General features: G+C 34.4%; 1 protein-coding gene and 1 long non-coding RNA gene across 2 annotated transcripts; both read right to left on the bottom strand.

Annotated features, from left to right (window-relative positions):
* Positions 1-42: 42 nt before the first annotated feature.
* LOC114268327 (uncharacterized) lies at positions 43-6,848 on the bottom strand. The gene is made up of 5 exons (XM_082905267.1): positions 6,697-6,848; positions 2,606-3,087; positions 2,293-2,437; positions 965-1,131; positions 43-302 (listed from the first exon to the last, which is right to left on the bottom strand). Exons 1-3 carry the CDS (start codon positions 6,846-6,848, stop codon positions 2,343-2,345), a joined length of 729 nt encoding a protein of 242 aa, XP_082761393.1. The 3' UTR covers positions 43-302; positions 965-1,131; positions 2,293-2,342.
* Positions 6,849-21,529: 14,681 nt separating this feature from the next.
* Positions 21,530-21,994, bottom strand: LOC145789869 (uncharacterized). The gene is made up of 2 exons (XR_014328306.1): positions 21,870-21,994; positions 21,530-21,785 (listed from the first exon to the last, which is right to left on the bottom strand). It is a non-coding gene; the product is annotated as an uncharacterized LOC145789869 (long non-coding RNA).
* Between the last annotated feature and the right edge of the window lie 318 nt (positions 21,995-22,312).

Raw genomic sequence — 22,312 nt, 5'->3', positions numbered from 1 at the left:
ACAAAATTCATTCATCCCAACCACAATTAAGGAACAATAGCATTTAAAAAAGAAAATGCTTAGGAAGAATAATTAACAAATTTCCTTTCTTGTAACTTCACTAAATCATCAAACAATAATTGAATTCCATTTAAAATAAAGATGAAAATTTCATTTAACATATCAACTTGTTTGGCAGCTAATCCAAACTAACATATCAGCTTAAAATTGAATTTCTCAAAGACCTTCCTAAACTCCTCATCCAAATGACCATCAAATTCAGCCTTTTCTGCTACACACTCAACTTCAACTTGCTCAATAACCTATTAGTACCAAAACAAACAAAAACACAAGTTAAGATCAATGAATCAAAATGATCATTTAAAAAAAAGAAAAGAAAAGAGCAGATCAGGTTAACATCCAATGCTATCATTAACTGTTTTTGTAAATGGAAAATATTATATGGAGAATTTTCTACAACAGACTGCAAACAAGTTGACATCAACCTCCAATCTGTTTTCACGCCCAAAATAGCAACACTCACCATATTCATCTATCACTACATGTCTACAAGCATCCACAAGATCTTCTTGACTTCCCCATAATGATAGCACTGTACTCGATAGTTTTGTATTTTTTCCTAGCTATCATGGAGTTCCCATCTTAATGACAACACTAGAATTGACAAGAAATGGGAAAATTGTCTAGAAGCTTTAATGGCATTGAACTTTTTTTGTTCTAAATAAAAAAGTAACCCCCAAGTCCTATGTTATGCTTGATATGCTATATGAAATACATTAACACCCAAGTCCTTGTAACCGATGCCGAGACACAAGTAAGATTAATTAACTTGGCAGTCAGCCAAAAAGCCCAAGAAAAGATGTTGGCCCCAGTAACTATCACAACCTGCCCCCAAGAAGAAATTATCTTATAGGTCAGACATATAGGATCCGCAAACATACGGCCAAGTGGTAGGCAAACTTACCAGATAATTATCCTGCCCCAAGTAATGTCACAGCTTCAAAATGGTACCGAAGTGTCAACTATGACTTTAACATCTAAATATGGGACTAAGTAACCAAATCTTTTTCTCTAAAATAGCAATCTACTTTCGATGCATGTAGAGAAATTTATTCTCCTCTCCCTGCTTTTCTGCAAGGAAATTCCAGCGAAATATAAAAAATAAGGCATTGAAAATGAGGCTCCAAAGCGGCCCACATGACAAACATTGATTCTAGTAAGAGCTCAGGAGGATGGAAACCAATATGACATGTCACCTAATCAACCAAAGAACCAATTTATCTGATACATTTCAGAAGAAAAAAAAAACCCTCTTCTGATCAGTAGTCAAGATTATAATCCCCAAACAAACACATCCAACTAATGGTGTAGTAGTGTGTAATGTGTAAAAGCTATCAAGGTTATGTGCAAGTGCAAGCACATGGAAGCTTAAGAAATGTAAAATATTCAATCCACAGATAGTAGCAATAGAAGTTTAAGAAAGCCAAATTGTTTCCACAATATGTCACCTTTGGACTACAGACTCTATAATGTGTCTTCTATTATTAGTAAAAAAAACCCAACTTATGAAATTCTTAATTCATTGGCAGCAAAAGGTTGTAAAAAATGAAAAAAAAAGTTTCGTAGACAATTTTATGGACACATCCACTCCCACACCCACCCTATTTTCTGAGCAAATACTGTTAAGCCATCCAATGATATTAGGAAATACTGTTATGCAACATGATTTAGCAAATAAAACCAATAATATTAGTTCAAGTTCCATGCATGACAGATTGTATATATACCAACAGTAACAACCATTTCATCATAAGCCACAATCAAGATGAGCCAAAAACAAAAATTACCTGAAAGATGTCACAAGAAATAGTGTAGAATCAAACCAGGTGTAAAGCAATTTAACTATCCCAGTGGTTATTGCTCCTACAGTGAGCATTCATTACACAGGCAAGGTTGAGCCACATTAAAACCATAAAGTCTTCAATGTGACTAACCGGCACAAGAATTTTCAACTTTATCAAATAACCACAAATATTTGCTGCTAGCTAAAATCTTCAATCATGAGAAGTTTCAAGAGGAAATGGTTTCGTCAAATTAATGAGATGACAAGTAAATTAAGAAATTTCAATACAACCATATTCAAGATAATACATTGGAGCATAAAAACAAAACTCAATGTCAGAAGCCTCAAAAAAACACAACCACCAAACAAATTCAACAAGAATAATATTATGGAATTGCAATGCATCAGGGAAACAGAAAAATAGCAGAAACCATGACATTAACCCACACCTTGTCTTCCCAAATGCAGAAAAAATCGTGTGAGTGACCAGCATTGAAGGCTAAGACGAAACTCTTGGCTCAACAAACCAGTGAGATAGAACACCTTTCAACACAATTGTATTAGGCTGCCGCTGCCTCCCACGTCTTGAATATCCTACAACCAAACAACACATACATACATCCATTATTACCAGTAGTTCTCGCAAAATTATTAAGCATTTAGAAGAAAAAATATTGAGTTAGATTACTGAATCCATTATTGTAGACAGCAAGACCAGTAAGCATCAAAAATTCAAAACTATGGATAGAATCAAGAACAAACCTCGATTACCAAACGCATTAAGCTCTTCGCACTCTTTCCTCATTCCAAAATCATCCGATTCCGGAACTGAAGCAGTCAATCTAAACTTAACACCTTCAAGATTCAACTCAATCCCGTCGGTCTTACCAACAACCGATCTTCTCCAGTCCAGAAACTTCTTCTCGAGTTCCTTAACATTGTCTTCTCCATCTATACCATGAAGAATTTCCGATCTGGAAAACTTGGATAGAAACCCTAGGTCACAGATGAAGAGAGTGTTGTGAGCGACAGGATCATCGCGCTTGCGCTTCTTGAGGTCCTTGAATCTGCGAACGACGATGTCGTCTTCGGGAACGGTGAGGGAGAAGGAGGATTTGAGGAAGTCGGTGAGGTAGCGCTCGAGTTGCCACTCGTCGAGGGACTTGACGGAGTGGTTTGCACAGTGGATAGTGAGGAGGATCTGAAGAGGGAGTGTGTTTTTAGAGAAAGAAATGAGAGGAAAACTAATAAAAACACAAAAAAGGGGGGGAAAATTAGTAGCCAATTTTTTTTCATTACCTGCTCAATATTTCAAAATTCTCCCTCTAAAATTTGTGACAAAATAATTTTTCCACCAAAAGATCTCAAAATATTAAAAACTATAGGCCATGAAAACATACTCCTCACCAAATGATATCAAAATATTTAGACTCATTGGTGACGAAAATATATTCCTCACTAATAATTTTATAATTTGTGACAAATTTTTTCCTCACTAAAAGTCTCAAAATTTTAGCACCATCTGAACAAATTTAGACAAAAATTTTTTTATGATGAAACTTAATTTTTTCTTACCTAAAAAGAAGTATTTATTGACGAAAATAAATTTCCTTACCTTTTAATTTTCTTTTTTTTTAATTATATGTGACAAAATTTATAATTTGTCACAAATTAATCTTATTTAGCAATGAAAATTAGGAGGACAAGGGGTGCTAAACAAAGAGAGCTAACTTGTGTTTTGTTTTGTTGAGAGAGAGAGAGAGAGAGAGAGAGAGAGAGAGAGAGAGAGAGAGAGAGAGAGAGAGAAGAGGAAAACTGATAAAAACAAAAAAGGGGGAAAAATTAGTAGTCAATTTTTTTTCATTATTGCCCAATATGTCAAAATTCTCTCTCCAAAATTAGTGACAAAATAATTCCTCACCAAAGACTCAAAATATTAAAAATTTCAATTCTTGATCGACAACTGATGTGTTGTTAGATCCTCGTCAACTGATATTCACCAGAGAGAGATGAAAGAGATGGAGAGAAAGAGGGACGGTAGGATGTCAACTATGAGAGAGCGATCGACGACGAGAAGAGACCCTTGCTGATAGTTCCTTTTTCATCAAAGAGAATAATGGAGAGAGAGAGAGAGAGAGAGAGAGAGAGAGAGAGACTCTCACCATTGTTGATGAGAGAGAGTGAGGGGGTCAGTGATGAGAAGCTTCTAGATCGGGAGAGCACAAATGAAGGAGAGATGAGAGAATGAAAGGGATGTAGAGAGAGAGAGAGAGAGAGACCAAGTGGTCTGATGATCCCAAAAAAAATAATTTTTAAGTAATTATTTTTTTCAAACAATAATCTCAAGTGATTTTTATTTTTTTAATAGTGGAGTGAATTATATATATATTTAAATTTTAAATTTTTGTTTAGTTAGGTATAATATAAACATTTGATTCTTTTTGTAAAAAAAATTTAAAACTCATAAAAGACAAAAACAAAAAAAAAAAAAAACGAGTGACGTCGTTTAACAATTGGCGACGAAATTTTTTTTGTCGCAAAAAAATTTCAATTTCCGCCCCCACATTTCAAATTTCCCTCCCAAACTATTGGCAACCAAAAGACTAGATTAGTCGCAGAAAAGGTACCTTCGCCGACAAACTTTTTTAGTCGCCAAATCTCAATCAACGGCGACTAAAATATTAGTCGCTAAAAGTACTAATTTGGCGACTAAATTTTTTTTGGTTGCTGAAAATAAGTTTTTGGCGACCAAATTTTTGGTCGCCAAAAGATAAAAAATATTTTTTATTTTTCATATGGCGACTAAATTGGTTTAGTAGCCAAAACTCAATATACGGTGACTAAAATACTTTTAGTCGCTAAAAATAAATTTTTTGGCGATAAAAATTTTGGTCGCCAAAAGATAAAAAATAATTTTTTATTTTCTATTCGGCGACTACATTGTTTTAGTAACCAAAACTCAATATACGGCGACTAAAATATTTTTAGTCGCTAAAAATAAGTTTTTTGGCGATCAAAATTTTGGTCGCTAAAAGATAAAAAATAATTTTTTATTTTCCATTCGGCGACTACATTGTTTTAGTAGCCAAAACTTTAGTCGCTAAAAATAAATTTTTTGGCGACCATTTTTGGTCGCCAAAAGATAAAAAATAATTTTTTATTTTCCATTCGGTGACTACATTGTTTTAGTAGCCAAAACTCAATATACGTCGACTAAAATATTTTTTGTCGCTAAAAATAAGTTTTTGCTGACCAAACTTTTGGTCGCCAATTCCACAACCAACTTATTTTTGATCTTCCGCTACCAACTTATTTTTTGGTTGCCAAAATGTGACCTTCTGCGAACAAATTTGTAGTTGGTCGCCAAAACCATACCACTTTCTGCGACCAACTCATTTTTGGTCGCCAAAATATGACCTTTTGCGACCAAATCATATTTGGTTGCCAAAAATAATGATCATTCACGACTAATTAATATTTGGTCGCCAAAAGGTAACTTTTAGCTACCAACTTTTATATTGGTCGCGGAAAGTGGTCGCTAAAAGTGCAGATTCTTGTAGTGATGTTAAATTATTGTTCTGTTAATATTTATATGGGCATATGAATTTTGAAATTAGAGTTTTTCTTTTTTTGCTTTTGTTTTTGTTTTTGTTTTTGTTTTTGTTTTTGTTTTGATTAATTTTTGAAGGTGATTATGAAATCCATGCTACTGGCAATGGATCTCTTTTGAAGTATTATATGAAAAAGTATATTTCATACGTAAATGACTTTTCGTTTAGTTGTAGTAGTATCTTGGTATAACAGAAGTTTAAATATGATAATTTAAATTCCATTTAATTTGAAATGGATAGAGAAATTTTTTGATAATCATGCAAATGTGTTGATTATTATTTTGTTAATAATCATTTTGAAAGTTGAATTGAATATTCATAAAGTGGTTTTGAGTACTGTGATGTAGTACGTCAAGTTATAATTATGAAATTTGTGAAGTGGAGTTTGTTTATATATTTTAGTGAGTATTCAATTATGTCATAGATATATAGGGTTTTTGTTGCACTAAACAATAATCATAAGTAAGAGTAAATAGTTACTCACGTGAGATTTATCTCTTGGATTGAAGAGATAATTTAAATTTTTTTCTTTTGTCAGAAATATTTTTTGAATGAATAAAAGATGAATTTATCAATATGAAATATTAGTTGTAATAGTGACACTTACTCGAAAATGTGTCATTTTTTTGGTGTTAATTTATGTATTATCACAAATATAGAGGAGAGAAGCAGAGTTGTCTGCTAATTATGACAAGAAAAATTCAAATTCAAGAGTTAGAATATTAATTTGGGGGTATATATAAGTAGTTTTCCTAATGGACTATATTTGTCTTAAAGACATTGTGTCTAACACAAGTTTCGATCAAATTATTTTTTGTTCCAAATTTATATCATTTGTTTGTAAGTTTCTTGATCCTCTGTATATGTTTTAATTTGATTTTATCCAAATAAATTACATTGTTTCAAGTTATATTTTGTATATAATTTGATAATGTATTTAGCACAATTATTTATTTGTTTCACACAGTACGTATAAGATTTTATCCAACATATCCATTACCACATGATGCCAAGGATGCCAATCAATTGATGGCAACACTAATGTTCCGTTTGTTTGGACGGAAAATATTTTTTAGAAAATATTTTTTTTGTATTTTTTGGTGTTTGGTACAACAGAAAATAAAATTCAATGGAAAATATTTTTCTATAGTCAACGGAAAAGAAGCCCACTTAGGCGAAAAGTATATTTTATTTTTTAAAAGGTGGAAAACGTTTTCCAAACCAAACTTTTATCGATGCCACCACATTACCACCACCACCATTACCTCCACTACCATCATCTCTACCACTACACGACCACTGCCACAATCACAACCAACATCACGATAGTCGCCATTGCCATCTCCACTTCCACCCTGACCCCAGCCCCCTACAACCAGTGCCACTACCACCATCAGCAGTTCCGTTGCACCGCTATCATTGGCACTGCTACCTCCCTATTACTGCCACCATTACACTACCCTGACACCTCCACCTCCACCTCCACCTCCACCTCTATTTCTATCTTGCTGCCGCCACTTGCACTACCACTAATGCAACTATTAATACATTAATTTTAAGAATGCGACCAAATATAAGAAAACGTTTTGTACGGAAAACATTTTCTAGAAAAAGTTTCCTATATAAAATGTTTTCCAAAAAAAACTTTTTTCAAAAATTGTTTTTCGCCGAAACAAATGGGGCGTAAACCCTGCAATTTTCCTAGACTTTTGTTACATAAATTTACTTTATTTTATATCAATATACCTTGTTTTTTTCAATTTAAAAAAAAGTCTATAACATTATTGTATTGGATCTCATTTCAAATACCATAGTTGTATCACACATCAATTACTAGGAAAATTTATATAACAGTTTTTTGTATAACATAATATGGTACAAACTGAAATACAAAGCTAACGGATTAGGATTGACTAGTAATCGATCAAACTTGAAAACGACATGACATGATAACATGAAAAAAAGAAGAAGGTTAAATTAGTGTCAAACTCCCATAACTTGAATTTGACATGGCTAACTCATTTGAAGGCAATTTTTGGAGTCAGTTGGGAGTTCATGTTGCGGTTATTTTTATTTTTGGATGTATTTTTTACTCTTCTATTATTATTATTATTATTATTATTATTATTGGAAGTTAAACTGGTTTAGAATATTTATCTAGCTATTTATAATTTTATAGAGATTGCGACTTATCTATTTGACTACTTGTGTGTTTTTTTCAATTGTGACGTTTGTGGATTATTCATAATTTTTTTGAGTCATTTTTATGGAAGTTGTCACCATAGAAGTAGATGAAATATGTATTTATTCTTGTTAATGGGTTAAACAAGTTGTATACATAATAAACAAGTCAGGATTATATAAATAATAAGCATATTAATCATGTTAAGAGGGGTGTAGTTTGGCTGAAACATTTATAAATCTAACTAATGCCAAGGTATTTTATATCATTAGTTTAACAGGTCAGATTAATATTAAAAAAAATTCTAACATGAATCTAAAATAAAGACTTTAAATTTTGACATGAATTTGACACAAATACGATCAATGACACAATGGTCATCCATAAAGCTTAAAAGAGCAGCTTGTGTGGGTGCCTTTTGAAAATTGCAAGTATAAAGACTTAAAATCAGGTCATAATTGAGCAAAGCAAGAATACTTACCATACTTTGTTTGAAAAGACTGAACATGTTGTTAGGTTTTTGTTATTGATAATCCTGTTTGACAAAACTCCTTTCAGTTGTAATTTTATTTGATCTTTTATTTAAGCGATATTATGAGTATTTAATTGCGAATCCAACCCAAATTGTGCCTATGTAGAGGAGTTTGTGATCTTAATCCTATCATGTTTGCCACTTCGTTGTTGAAGTTGTTTTTCTGCTCGAGCGGCCATTCCTGCGCTCGAGCAGAGATCGCAACCTTTCAGAAGTTTCACTTGCCTGCAAAAGTACTGGGAGTTGTTTTTTTCCGCTCGAGTGGCTATTCCTGTGCTCAGGCATAGACCCTATTCAATCACATGTATTTTAGTCACTCTACTCGAGCAGCCATTCTTGCACTTGAGCGGAGATCGTGGATCTGTTTACAATAAAAGTTGCGGTTCAATCAGGTTTTAGGGTATGACTTCTAGATCTTCTTCTTAGGTATTAGGGTTTTCATCTGGAGCTTCTTTGCTTGTTTCCTTTGATAGCTGTGAGGATTTATATCATGAATTGAGTGAATTATATCAAAAAATTTGTTTGTTTTGTTTATTCATGAAAGAGAGATTTGTTCTTCGGTGGATTCCGTAGAACTTGAGCCTGAAGCTTTGGTGAATTTTGAAGTGGCTTATCATTGTGGATTTGATATCGGTGTTGTGGTTTCAACGTTGGGCAAGACAATTCCGAGGTAAAGACGGTGGTGGAAGAGGCATATTGTGTCGGTTCAATTTGGGCATAGATTCACTAGGTAATTGAGAGTCACTGCAACATATAAAAGTATTAGAGACTAAATGTTTTGGTCTTTAAAAGTGAAAATTTTGTTACAAAAGACATTTAGAGACTAATTTTCATCGTTATGAGGATAGTTGCTAAAAGGTCGTCCCAAAAAGTCAAAAATAAGGCTTTTAGCGACAAAATTTTGAAAATGTCACTAACAAATAGACTTTTAGGGACAAAATAATTTGGTCTAAAAATGGCTTATTTTTTGAGACAAAAAATTTAGTTGCAAAAGGATAATAATTCATCACTAATGTCCTATTTTTGTTGCTAAAAATATAATGACTACACTTTTTTGTAACAAAATTATTTAGTCCTTAAAAAATAATTTTGTCTCTAAATTTTGATCTCTAAAACCTTAATTTTTTTTTTAATAGTGAGTACACTTGTGTAATTTCTTTTTTTTTTTGTTTTTTTAGTGGATTGTTTTGTGACTTTGGTCTGTGATTTTTTTTTATCACAATTGGAGGTGCTCCAATTGTGATTTTTTCATGTTAAAATTGTTGCGCCAATTTGTCTTGATTGTGATTGTTATTTATTGGTTAAAATTGATATATAATCACAAATAAATTTCTTAGAAATTTTAGATTTTTCACAAGTTATTAAGAGACCTTTTTGTGATTAAATTTCATTCTAACAACTCAAGGGGTAGCCTAGTTGGTCAGTGGGTTTGCTCCCCACATGATCAACTCTAATCCGACTCTTGTTTGCCCAGATTATGTAGTTAGGGGAGCGTCACTTGATCTTCAAGTTTATGCTCTTGGAATGGACTCAAAAGGACCCTTCTTAGAACAATTATCACAATAAATAAATAAATAAATAAATAAATAATCTAATTGAGCAAGATAGGAAAAGAGAAAAAAAGAAAAAAAAAAAAAAAGTGATGGTATAGTCGTGTATGCTCTAGTAACTTGCAAAGAGCTAGCAACATATTTGGCTTTGAAAGATGTTTCTCAGCATCTCTACAGAATGCAGATATATACAACCATGCATGTTTAATCACCTTTATGTTTGTACAAAATTTTGTGAAGTAAGGAAGATTGGATTGTGATTGTTTCAGGATAAAGATTGTACACATGTGAAAAATCTTTTTACTTCTAAAAAGGAGACTGTGCAAGGTCTAAGGGAACAAAAATTTCCTGGTTCCTTGCTTGCCTCGGTGATGGGCTTCAAATTTTCTAAGGGTTTTTTGAGTAAGAAAGAGATCACGATAAGTAAAGAACACAAACAAGAATTTGAAAATTTTCTTGCATTCCAATGGATTTAAAGTACAAAAATTGAAAGAACAAGAACAAATCTCTTCAACGAATTGAAAACACAATTGAAATGAGAGGGCCATGTTCTCGATTTTCTGGCACCAGCCTGGTGGTGAAGATTACAAATCGACATCATTTGCAGACAGCTTTGTCACTACCGTCAGCTGTCTTGCCACAACATCACTCTTGGGAAGACTTTGAAGACTCTACCTCGGCATTGGCAGAACTTCTGAAGGAAATTACTCCCCGCTGGCCATCAAAGGTGGAGTACGAAGGACCTTCAAATCGGGCCGCAGAAGTCACTTGCCGTTTCAGCTCATTGTTTTCTTCTTCAGTGTGCTAATCTTTGCTCGAGCATCCTGGTACATGCTCTGGAGCAGAGAGAGTTGGGTGTTTAATCGGTGCACCTCACTTGTCCTGTTCTGCAGTCGGTAAGACAAATTGGAGACCGTAGTCACTGTCTCCACACAAGACTTCATTGTGTAGTGGTTGGCCTCAATATCAGATTACGCTACCATTGTTTGTTTGATTGACAACGTAGGAAAATTGAGAAGAGTAGCAGGGGCAGGGGCACTCTGTCGAGGCGTAAAAGAGCTGGCCTCATTATTTTCAATCGGAAGAGTATTTAGGTCAGGAAAGAGAGTGAGGGGACAACTAGAAGAAGCCATGACAGGGAAGTGTATTGCCTTCGAAGGGAAATAGGTAGAGTAATGGTAGGGGGCGGTTTGTAGTTCTGCACCCTGCTCTCTCGCAGGCCTTGTTTAAGAAGAAGACAGAAGAGAAGAAGGAGCCAAAGAAGAGCAGATTGCCAAGGCAATCTTTGACAAACGAAGGCCCGTCCAACTATTGTCGATTAGGCACGCCATGATTGTTGAAATCATGCGTTGAACATGACGTTCGACGAAGACGAACAGGGTAAAGAGAGAGACAGAAAAAGGAAAGAGAAGGGCTTGTGTATATCTGTATATATATTTGTATATATTCTATATATATATATGCATACCGTATATATTTTGTATATATTTTGTCTTCGTATCTGTATATATCTGTATCTGTATATATATGTATCCATATGTCTGTGTCTGTATACGTGTATGTATATACTATGTCAATATGTGTGTATGTACTGGTGTATATGTATGTATCCGTATATGTATATAGTTTGTCTGTGTATATATATATATATATGTGTGTGTGCATATACCATATATGTATATAGCTTGTTTGTGTGTATATATATGTGTGTGTATACCATATATGTATTCGTATCCGTATATGTATATATGGTATGTATAGAACATTTTCAAAAAAATACAAAAAGAAATTGTCAAAAGAAAATGAAAAAAAAAAGAAAAGAAATTGTTGAAAAAAAAAATTCAAAAATAAATTGTCAAAAAAAATATCAAAATTCAAGGAAAAAAAGAAAATATTTGAAAAAAAAAAAACACAATTTTTTTTTTTTGTATTAATCTATTGTGCATCTATCATTTTATCTGTTGTACATCCATCACATTGCATATTGTTTGTCTCACATTGCCCCTTCGTGCTTTGCATATACCATCACATTTGCACTATCTATTATATTTGTTATGCATGGTTACAATCTGTTTACATCACTTTAAACTTATTTTTGATTACAACTTTTCTCTTTTACTCGGTTGAAACCATCGCCATATTTCATATTGAGGTACGATTTAGGCCTCGTATATTGGTTAAGACCAATTTCTCCTTCACCCGGTTGAAACCATCGCCCTATTTCATATGAAGGTACAGTTTAAGTCTCGTACATTGGTTAAGACCCTTTTTTTCCTTTACCCGGTTGAAAACCATTGCCCTATTTCGTATCGAGGTACGGTTTAGGTCTCGTACACTGGTTAAGACCCCTTTTCTGTTTACCCAATTGAAGTCAACCCCATATTTCCTTTTAAGGTACGGTCTAGGTCTCGCTGTTTGATTAAAACCCTTTTGTTCCTTCCTCTCATGCAGAGATGGCAATCTGAAACCGGCCCGACGGTGACCCGACCCCCTGATCCCGAATTCAACGGTTATTCACCGAAAAATATCCCCTATGGACCGGGGATGGTATTCAAAAATTCATCCCCGATGATATCCGGGCCGGGGACGGGGATATGTGTTTCAGAACCGGACCCGGCCCGGCCCCGCATGGTCCTCGAGGTAAAATGACCCTTTGGTCCCTGGATATATATATATATGCATATGCTTGTTTTGTTAGGGTTTGACAGACACTCAATTTCAAAGCCTCTCACACTCACACAACACACGCCGCTCCTCTCTCTCTCTCTCTCGTCTGTCTCTCTCTCTTTCATTTGTCACCGCTGCTCCTCCCTCCGTCACTGGCGATCCTTCCTCCGTCACCGACGATCCTCCCTTCGTCACCACCACGCCTCCCATCTCTGTTTAGGTGTCTCTCTCTCTCTCTCTCTCTCTCTAGGGATTTCGATCTAGGTTTACATATATGTATATTATATATATATATATATATATATATCTGAGTGTTTAGATCTGAGTATAGATCTGTAAAAAATACAATAAAGTTTTGTTTTGTTTTTTTTGTCTCTAAATTTATTTATTTTATATTGATAATCAGTTGTATTTTTTATGCAGATCTACCTCCAGACCCTGATAATCGGTGCTTGTGAATTATTGATAATCTGTTGATCATTATCTTTCACATCAGGTTTGATCTGTTGATAATCTGTCTATATTATTGATAATCTGTCTATTAAGATGATGATCTTATAATCTGTCTATTAATCTGTCTATTAAAATATACCTCATAATCTGTCTATTTAAATAAAGCCTTTTGAAAGAAACATAGACTTTAGAACTTGTTAATTTTAATAGTAATATTAATTATAGATTCCTTCCTGAGGTAAAGGAGGCTATGACTATGAGGAAGATTAAAGTAAGAAAAGCTATAGAACCAGATGGAATTGTCATTGAAGTTTGGGAGTGTTTGGGTGATGATGGAACATTTTGGTTGACCAATTTGCTTAATAAGATCTTGAATTCTAAGAAAATGGTTGATGAATGGATAAAAATACATTAGTTCCAACTGATAAGAACAAAGGTGATATTCAAAGTTGCATCAATTTTGTTGTATTAAATTTAGCAGAAGTAGAAATAGACAGGGATGAAAGTAGAGTATAACTTGATGAGCATGAAATACATGAGTGATCTTTTTTTATATTTTGGGTCAATTATTCATAAAGATAGAGAGGTTGAGGAGGACATGAAACAGTTTTTTAAGCTATACTAGTGAAAGCTTCTGAATCCCAACTTGTTTTTAAGGCAAAGATTAATATGTTTGTTTTTCATATTATCATTAATACAACTTGTCTAGTCCACTAAGAAAACTGATTGTCACATTATTTTTCTAATCTGTTAAAATATCCATTCTCCAACATAAAGATCACAAGTAGTTTATAAACTTCCTTTTGCAATCACCAAAGTCGATTTGGAATTCCTTATTATATCATAAATCTTCTGTAATGCATCTTCTAATTGTTTCAATCATGTCATAATTTTTTTAAAAGATCATGAGTACTTAATTTATTTATATTAATTCAATCCATATTATTTTTATAAAGGTTAAAAATGTCAGATGTTAACTCTGAAGCACCAGTTAACTCTGAAGCACCCGTTAATTCTCAAGTACCATTTGAGAGTGACGCGTCACAAGATTCATCGCCAGCTATGAACACACCTACGAACTCACCGTCTCCCCTCTCTAATCAACATGTTATTGATTTAGAAGAATCTAATACTACTTGTGGAGGAACTAAAAGAAAACCTAGTATTGTGTGGGAACATTTTAAAAAACAACAAGTTAATGGGGTGTGGAAGGCAATATGTAATTATTGTAATAAGCATCTTGGAGGTGATTCAAAAAATGGAACTAGGCATTTGCATGATCACCATAAGAGTTGTACTAGGAAAAAAGTGATGGACATGAGGCAAAAAGTGTTAACTAACAACTTTAGTAGAGAGATTCCAAAAATGAATTCTTATATCTTTGATCAAGATTTTGCTAGGAAAGAGTTGTCACATGCCATAATCTTGCATGAATATCTCCTCTCTATCGTAGACCATGTTGGTTTTAAACGATATTCAGCAACACTTCAACCATTGTTTAAAGTGCCTTCTCGAAATACGATAAAGAGTGATATTTTAAAGATTTATGATTATGAGAGGGTGAAGACATTGAGTTTGGTGGAGCATAATAAAAGTAGGGTAGCAATCACAACTGATATGTGGACTGCTAGCAATCAAAAGAAAGGATTCATGGCTGTCACCGCACACTTTATTGATGATTCATGGACGTTGCAAAGTCGCATTTTGAGGTATATTTTTGTAAATTTGCAAATCATTTAAAAATTCAATCTTATTCAGTTCAATTTGCATGTTATTAATACTTGTTTATGAATATCATATTTTAGGTTTATTTATGTTCCATGTCTACACACAAAAGACGTTCTTTGTGATACTTTGCTTGAGTGTATGATGGATTTGAATATTGATAGAAAAATCTCGACTGTTACTGTTGATAATTGCTCCACAGATGATGCCATGATTACCATGTTGATGGATAAGTTAAGTAATTCATCGCTTTTGTTGGGTGGTACTTTGTTTCATATGCGTTGCTGTGCGCATATTTTGAATTTGATAGTGAAAGATGGATTGGATGTCATACGAGTTGGTGTGGAGAAAATTCGAGAGAATGTAGCTTATTGGACAGCAACACCAAAAAGAGTAGAAAAATTTGAAGAAACAGTCAACCAATTGCGTATTCCACATACCAAGAAATTAGGACTTGATTGTGCAACTAGGTGGAATTCAACGTACTTGATGCTTCAGACAGCCTTATTGTATAAGGATGTCTTTTCTAGGTTGAAAATTAGAGAGCCCCAATATAAGACTGTGCCAACTGAGCAAGAATGGGAGTTTGCTAGAGAGATTAGTGGGAGGTTTAAGATTTTTTTTCTATTACTAAGTTGTTTTCTGGTACAAAGTATCCCACAGCCAATGTTTGTTTCCCAGCTTTATGTGAGATTAGGATGACACTGTCTCAATGGCTCTCTTGTGAAATTGAAGTGATCAGAACAATGGCATCAAAAATGGTGGAAAAATTTGATAAATATTGGTTAGTGATACATGGTGTTATTGGGGTTGCAGTTGTACTTGATCCTAGGTATAAGATGAGTGTATTGGAGTTTTATTTTGAAAAACTTTATGGAGACAAAGCTGAAGATGAAGTTGATAGGGTTTGTCATATTTGTTGTGATTTGTTGCAAGAGTATCAGCACCGAGTTGGTATGGAGACCGATGTTGTTGGTGACTCTTCTGCTCATGCAGAAATTGTTACAGAGACCCTTTCAGAATTTGATTTGTTTGTTAGTAGAAAGAGAAGTAAAAAAATGAACAATGTAAGATCAGAGTTGGACCATTATCTAGAAAATAATGTTTTGCCAAGAACTTCAGGTTTTGATGTTTTGAATTAGTGGAAAGCTAGTGGACCAAAATATCCGACCTTACAGGCAATAGCTAGGGACATTTTAGCTATTCCTGTATCCACTGTTGCTTCTGAGTCAGCATTTAGTACTCGTGGAAGGTTGGTGAGTCCACATCGTAGTAGACTTCATCCAAACACATTAGAAGCATTAATGTGTGCACAAAGTTGGTTGTGGGGTGAAGAGATGAAAGGTATTATTTCATCCAATTTACATATTATTATTTCACTTTTTATTATTTATATTATCATTGAATAATTTCACTATTGAATTTATATTTTTTACTTTTTAGGAAATTCAACATTGGAATCGGTGGGCTATGCAACTATATATGATGATGATGAGATCGATTCGGATCAGTCATGTGCCACTTTTGTGTTAGTTGTCATCTTTTTTGTTTTAATTAACATTTTTTACATTTTATTATTAATATTAATTATTTGTTTTTTTTTTCTTTTGTTATTTAACAGGAATTCAAGTTGAAGGAGATGATGGAAGTTCTGTGGTTTGTATGGGTTTGAAGAAACAATGGATTTGCTTTTTTATGTTGTAATGGATATATTTTTTTTATTTTTAATTTCAATTTTTGGGTAACCTATCCTTTGCGGGTTGTGCTTGGGATTAATTATTCTCTTTGCTACTTGTTGAATTTTCTTGTGTGTGGGCTACTGGACATATATTTTGTTTATGGACTGCTGGATTTTTGCTACAGGATGTTCTCAATCAGTGATTAGGTAGTTTACAATCACAGGATGTACACCCAATCTTTACATTTTTAGTTTACAATCAGTGATTAACTATTTTTGCTACAGGATGTTCTCAATTAGTTATGGATGTTCTCAATCTTTACAATCACAGGATGTTTTGCTACAGGATGTTTATCAGTAATTATTCTCTTTCTTTTTTTTTTTGTTTTGTTGTGGCTGAGTTTTAATTAATTAAAAAAATGAAGCTATTAGGGGTTGATATTCCAACTGAAAAATTCCAACATTTATACATCCAGTAGTGAAGGGTGATTGAGAATGTTTATTAATGTTTACAGATTTTTACAATAAATAAAAAAAAAAACCGGGGATTTTCCTGGGCCGGGGATCCCCGATCCCCGATCGGGGGCGGGGATGGGGCCGGGCTATGGGTCCCCGTCGGGGATCGGGGACGGGGACGGGGACGGGGGGGTATTTTTTTCGGGGATCGGGGACCGGGGGGGGGGGGGGTAGTCCCCGGCCCCGCCCCGCCCCGTTGCCATTTCTACTCTCATGTGAGCATGTTTGGATTGTATCCCTTTGTTTGTTCCATTTGCATGAGGCTTGCCTCACCACCTATCATATTGTATTGCATTCATGCATTTTCAAAAACAGAAAAGTAATAGGAAAAAAAAAAAACTTCAACTTTCAATTGCATTAGCATGGTCATACTGTTGCATCCTTTGGCTACAATCTTTTTACATCAACATTTGATTATAACACCTTTTTCATCAGTTTATGTTGGTCCCCTTCTTTTGGGTTGTAGGATCAAACCGCTTGATTTGTACTGGCCCTTTTTGGAGATGGCGAAACTATCCTTTTCTCAAGTTGGCAATCCAAACCCCCTTCAATTAATACCTCAATTTTCTTGGGTTGTTAGTTGAGACTATTCATCGGTTAATACCTCCCATATTTTGGGTTGTAAGTTAAAACTATTTCTTCGGTTACATTTTGTTCTCTTTTGTGAATGTGTTGGGACGTATCCCTTGTTATGCTTCATATTACTTATTGCATTACATTGATCATGAATTTTCAAAACCTTTGGCTTCGTGAATTGTGTAGTCCAGCTTTCAAAATGTATTTCAATTGCATATCATTTGCATTTTGTTCCTGAACTACATTGGTTTGGCTCCTTGTCAAGGGATATGTAGGCAACCCTCGGGTTCAACCAACCTGCATTGCATTTTATGTGTTTGCCTAAATCTTACGGCCTTGTTGAAAGGGTCGTCTTTGAGCTTTGACATTCACTAACATTAAGAAATGACGTTGAGTTCTATCAAAAAGGGGCAACTGTAGATACCCCATTTTGACTGGCCCTAGGATTTGAGTGCTTTCCTTCGATTATCCGATGATGAAAATAGGAATGTGTTTCTCACATAATTTTCAGTAAGAAAGATGGAATTTATACTTCGTTTTCAAACCTAAGCCTGTTTCGGCCAAGTGTTCAAATCCTGTTCAAAACTTTCTTTCAAAACTTTTTTTCACTCTTTATTCCGAATATTTTTGTAGTGTTCTGAGGCTCACTTTTAAACTTCAAAATGAAACATTTTCTCAGGAAATTGAGCAAAGGACAGTGTGGAAATAGGAGGAAATGATGAGAATTTTGTCAAAAAATCCTATTTCATGCAAAGCAGTCAGCCCTAGCCATTGGTTTGGCTGGCTGGCCAACTTTTTGGCTGACCGGCTACTTTTACAAGAAGCAGGGCCGTTTTGGTAGAATTCTTGATGAAAGCGTGTGGTTCATGCCATTTTACATATTTTCTTGATTTAGAAGCCCTCCATGATCTTTCTCTGGTTTCAATTGTCAAAAGAGCTTTTGTCATCTACCTAAGAGGTTGCATTCATTCAACCACCCTATGTCGCCCCATCATTCATGTCTCCCACCTCCCTAACTTGGCTTTTCATCCTTGTCTATATGGAGATACTCAGAATGTATGTTTCAAAAAAAAGAGAATTCAATTAAGGAAGAATTGAGAGCTAGAGAAAAAAAAAGGGAGAAAGCTTAAGTTGTTGAGAAAGACTTCTATTTTGTTCAAAACACACACTGAAATTCTATCTTCCATACACCAAAATCATTCCATAAATTCTGATATAGCTAAGGGGTGAGCATGGTCCGGATTGGAGTAAAACCAAAACCAATTTGTTATCTACGGTAATTGAAAAATTGGAACCAATCCAATCCGTTTAAATCATGAAACTAATCCAAACCAATCCATTTAAACATGGATTGGATCGATTTAGGACAAGATATTCACATAATTAAATAGCAAAAAATATACATACATATATATATATATATATATATAAAACATTTTAATTTCATAAAAACATGAATATAACATTATATTAGTTCCACAATAGCAACATGCCTTTCTATAATAGCGGCATACTGTTTTAGAATTTAAACAACTATAAGAAAACTGATTCCACCATAAGTATTTAGACTATTACAAATTAAAACTAAAAATTAACAAACAAACGTAATTAAAAAAGATATTATGCGGGAGGGTGTATAACATAAATATAGGTTATTTGTATACAGTTCGGATCAGTTCCAATATAAAACCGTGGAGTTCAATCCAGAACCGATCCATGGACTATGGATTTTTAATTTTTCAATCCGGAACCGAACCATGGATTCAAAAAACCAATTCAAACCTACTAGATAGGACACGACCGAATTAGATTACAGATTTCACGGATTCCTTGCTCAGCCCTAGATATAGCCATAATCAAGTAGCTTTGATCAAAAGAGAGTGAGTGTTCTTGAATTTGAGTGAAAAACAGAGAGTTGTAAATATCTCCCCCCCTCCACCCACACCACAAACATTGTTATACCATCTAAAAACACCATTCCAACTACAATTTTAAAATTGAGAATTGAGAATTGAGAACACACTTCTATAAGCTTGAGGATAAGCAAAAGGAAGTTTGGAAATCAAATCCTTTCCTTGGAAGGTAAATTGTGCACACTTTTTATTTTCTTTCATTGTCTTACATTTTCTTTCTTCTATTGTTTGTCTTACTTCAATTTCATGTTATAAATCTGTTGTAAGCTAACTAGAAGTGGTTAGTTGAGCCACTTATATATTTCCTGTTTGTTTTTCTGGTTTCTGGACAAAACAAAGTCTTTGGCCTAGCCTGAGTGGCCGACCAACCAGTTCGTTGGCTGGCCGGCCAAAAAAGTGGCCGGCGGGTAGGTTTTGTTGCCGGCCAGCCAGTATTCTACTGGACAAAACCCAGTAGCCTTTGGCGATGAGTAAGATAGTTTCTGACGGTCTCTGAGGCCTCCTTATAGTTTCTGTTTTTATTATTTTTAGTTTAATTAGAGAGTGTTTGTGAGGATTTACTTTTTGTTGTAATATTTTTCCTCTCTCCCTCTATTCAAATTTGTAATATTTCAAATGATGTAATAGTTTTCCATCCCCGCTTCGTTCTATATCATTTTTTTCAATTGCGTATATGTAAATATGTAATATATCATGCTTGTCATCATATCCATGCTTTGCATCCATGCTTTATGCTTTAAGATCCGGCTAAATTTTGCATTTATGAGTTTGATCGATTATTATGTGATTTTGTGCGCTATCTCATATTTTGAGATGATTCACATGTCATGTATTAGAAGCCAGATTTGTAGTTGCATTTCATAAGTGAATGGCATTAAGATCTTGTATATAGAAGCATGCATGTTTGCTAATTTTTGTTTTGTGCCTATTTGCGAGACGCTAGTAAATATGTAAGTTTTTGTGCTTTAGCATCCTGCCTGTGCATGTTTTTTTTACTATGTCTAGCATCCTACCATGTGGCTAATTGCTTATTTGATATACCTCTATGCATGCTAGTGAGTGAAGGTTGTGTTATTTAAGTTGGAATAAAATTGATTTTTATGATTGCACTATTCAAAACCTTTTTGAAATAATGAAATCAAATCGTTCCAAAATGGACAGCACAATCTATATTTGTTTGCTTCACATAGTAAATTTTAGGATTTACTAAATAATCGGAATATGAACATGTAAGGTTAATCAAACTCATATCATGGTTAGTAAAGCTCGATCTTTTGATCGGGTGAGTGGGGGTGCTCAATTAATGACTTTCCCTTTTCATATCTAAAGTTCTGAGCCAAGCATCATTGGTTACGACGAATAGTGGCCTTGGCACAAGGCACGAGTTTCCTAATTCTCCTAAAATAAATATTAGGTGGTGACTCTGAGATCTAATGACACTACAAGAATTAACACTTTTGGCAACAAAAAAATTGGTCGCTAAAAGTCTATTTTTGGTCGGCAAAAGTTATCTGCGACCAAATTTTTTGGTCGCTACTTTGGTCGCCAATTGAGGGTCGGCAAAAGTAATTCGCGACCAAAATTTTGGTTGGTCGGCAAAAGTCGGATTTGCCGACTAAATTTTTGGTCGCGAAATATATCATTACCGCGACTAATTCATTTAGTCGCTAAAACACTTTGGTCGCGAAAAGTGATATTTTCCCGACCAAAAAGTTTGGTCGCCAATTATCACATTCAACGACCAAAAAGTTTGGTCGCCAATTGTGACATTCCGCGACCAAAAATTTTGGTCGCCAATCGTGACATTCCACGACCAAAAAGGAGGGTCGCCAATTGTGACATTCCACGACCAAAAAAGGTTTTCGTCGCCATTTGTTACTTTTCGCGAACCAAAACTTTTGGTCGGCAAAAGTGAGTTTCCACGACCAAGAGCTATTTTGGTCGGCAATAGATGTATTTTTTGCGACCAAAACTCTTGGTCGGCAATTGTCATTTTTTGCGAAAAAAAATTATTTATTTGTTGCGACTAATAAATTGGTCGCCAAAGCAGGAAAACAATACACTTGTAATTCCTAATAATTTATTCAATCCATAATAAACCTATAATTTTAAAGCATCACTCAAATTAACTGAATCATTAACATTCGACACAATACATAATTCATTAACATTCGATTTATTCAATTTCTGTCAAACAACCAGACATCCCCACCATGGTGTTCCACCAGACATTGTTCACACAAAATAATGACAACCAAAGAATCCAACAACACCTTTCTAAACTGTCAAACAACCTACTTCCAAAATTTCTTAAATTTCCCAAAACACTAGTGTACATTATATACATCCTATTTATAGAACTACATTCCAATTCAAACTGAAACACCCTAGTTTTAGCAAGAACAAAAAGAAACAATTCTATGAGTAAATAATATGTGGAAGCTTTGACTAAAACAAGAACTCTGTGTCAAAAACTTCGAGGACATTGTGGACGCCAATAGGGTTCACACCTGGCCGGAAAGCATTTCCTTCAATATACCTGTGACAACATTTAATCAATTAGCATTTCACCGAGTGTTGGGTAATTGCAATTTGCTTGTACTGATTGAAGACAGAAACTCACATTTCTTTCAAGAAAGTGTGCTTATAGAATGCATCCGGGATTCTCCCAGTAAATTGATTATGATCTATGTACCTGCAATGAAAGCAAGCTTAAGATGTTATCACAGAGAGATTATCTGCAATGAGAGTAAGACCCAAAGGAATAAGCAATTCACCTTGGTATAAGCATCCCAAACATCATCAGGTCCCGTGACCATTTGCCTTGATTCATCCCAAGAAAATTCACCCAGTTCAAGCAGATCCTTCATATTATGATATAGCTTTTTCAAACTTTTATACTGACCCTTCAAAACATATTTGTCATGTTGTGATCCAAATCTATCATTGAATGCTGCCACAATATCTATCCATACTTGTTCGTCGAATATGTGATTAATGATTTGCCCTTTATGCACTTGCTTTAACAGAAGGTCAATGAGACAACGGTCCATTGAAGGTGTCCAA

Source organism: Camellia sinensis, chromosome 1, assembly GCF_055761805.1.
Source record: "Camellia sinensis isolate YWXY chromosome 1, ASM5576180v1, whole genome shotgun sequence".
Taxonomy (NCBI): Eukaryota; Viridiplantae; Streptophyta; class Magnoliopsida; order Ericales; family Theaceae; genus Camellia; species Camellia sinensis.
The sequence above is the reverse complement of the archived record's forward strand: the minus strand, read 5'-3'. Positions and strand labels throughout refer to the sequence as shown.

Excerpts from the sequence above, each read along its gene's own strand:
- LOC114268327 (XM_082905267.1), bottom strand. The coding sequence starts at position 6,848 with ATGGTGGTAGTGGCACTGGTTGTAGGGGGCTGGGGTCAGGGTGGAAGT. Across the intron at positions 3,088-6,696 it reads ATGGTGGTGGTGGTAATGTG|TTTTCCTCTCATTTCTTTCT; the intron begins GTGGCATCGATA and ends TGTTTTTATTAG. Across the intron at positions 2,438-2,605 it reads TAATGCGTTTGGTAATCGAG|GATATTCAAGACGTGGGAGG; the intron begins GTTTGTTCTTGA and ends GTTTGGTTGTAG.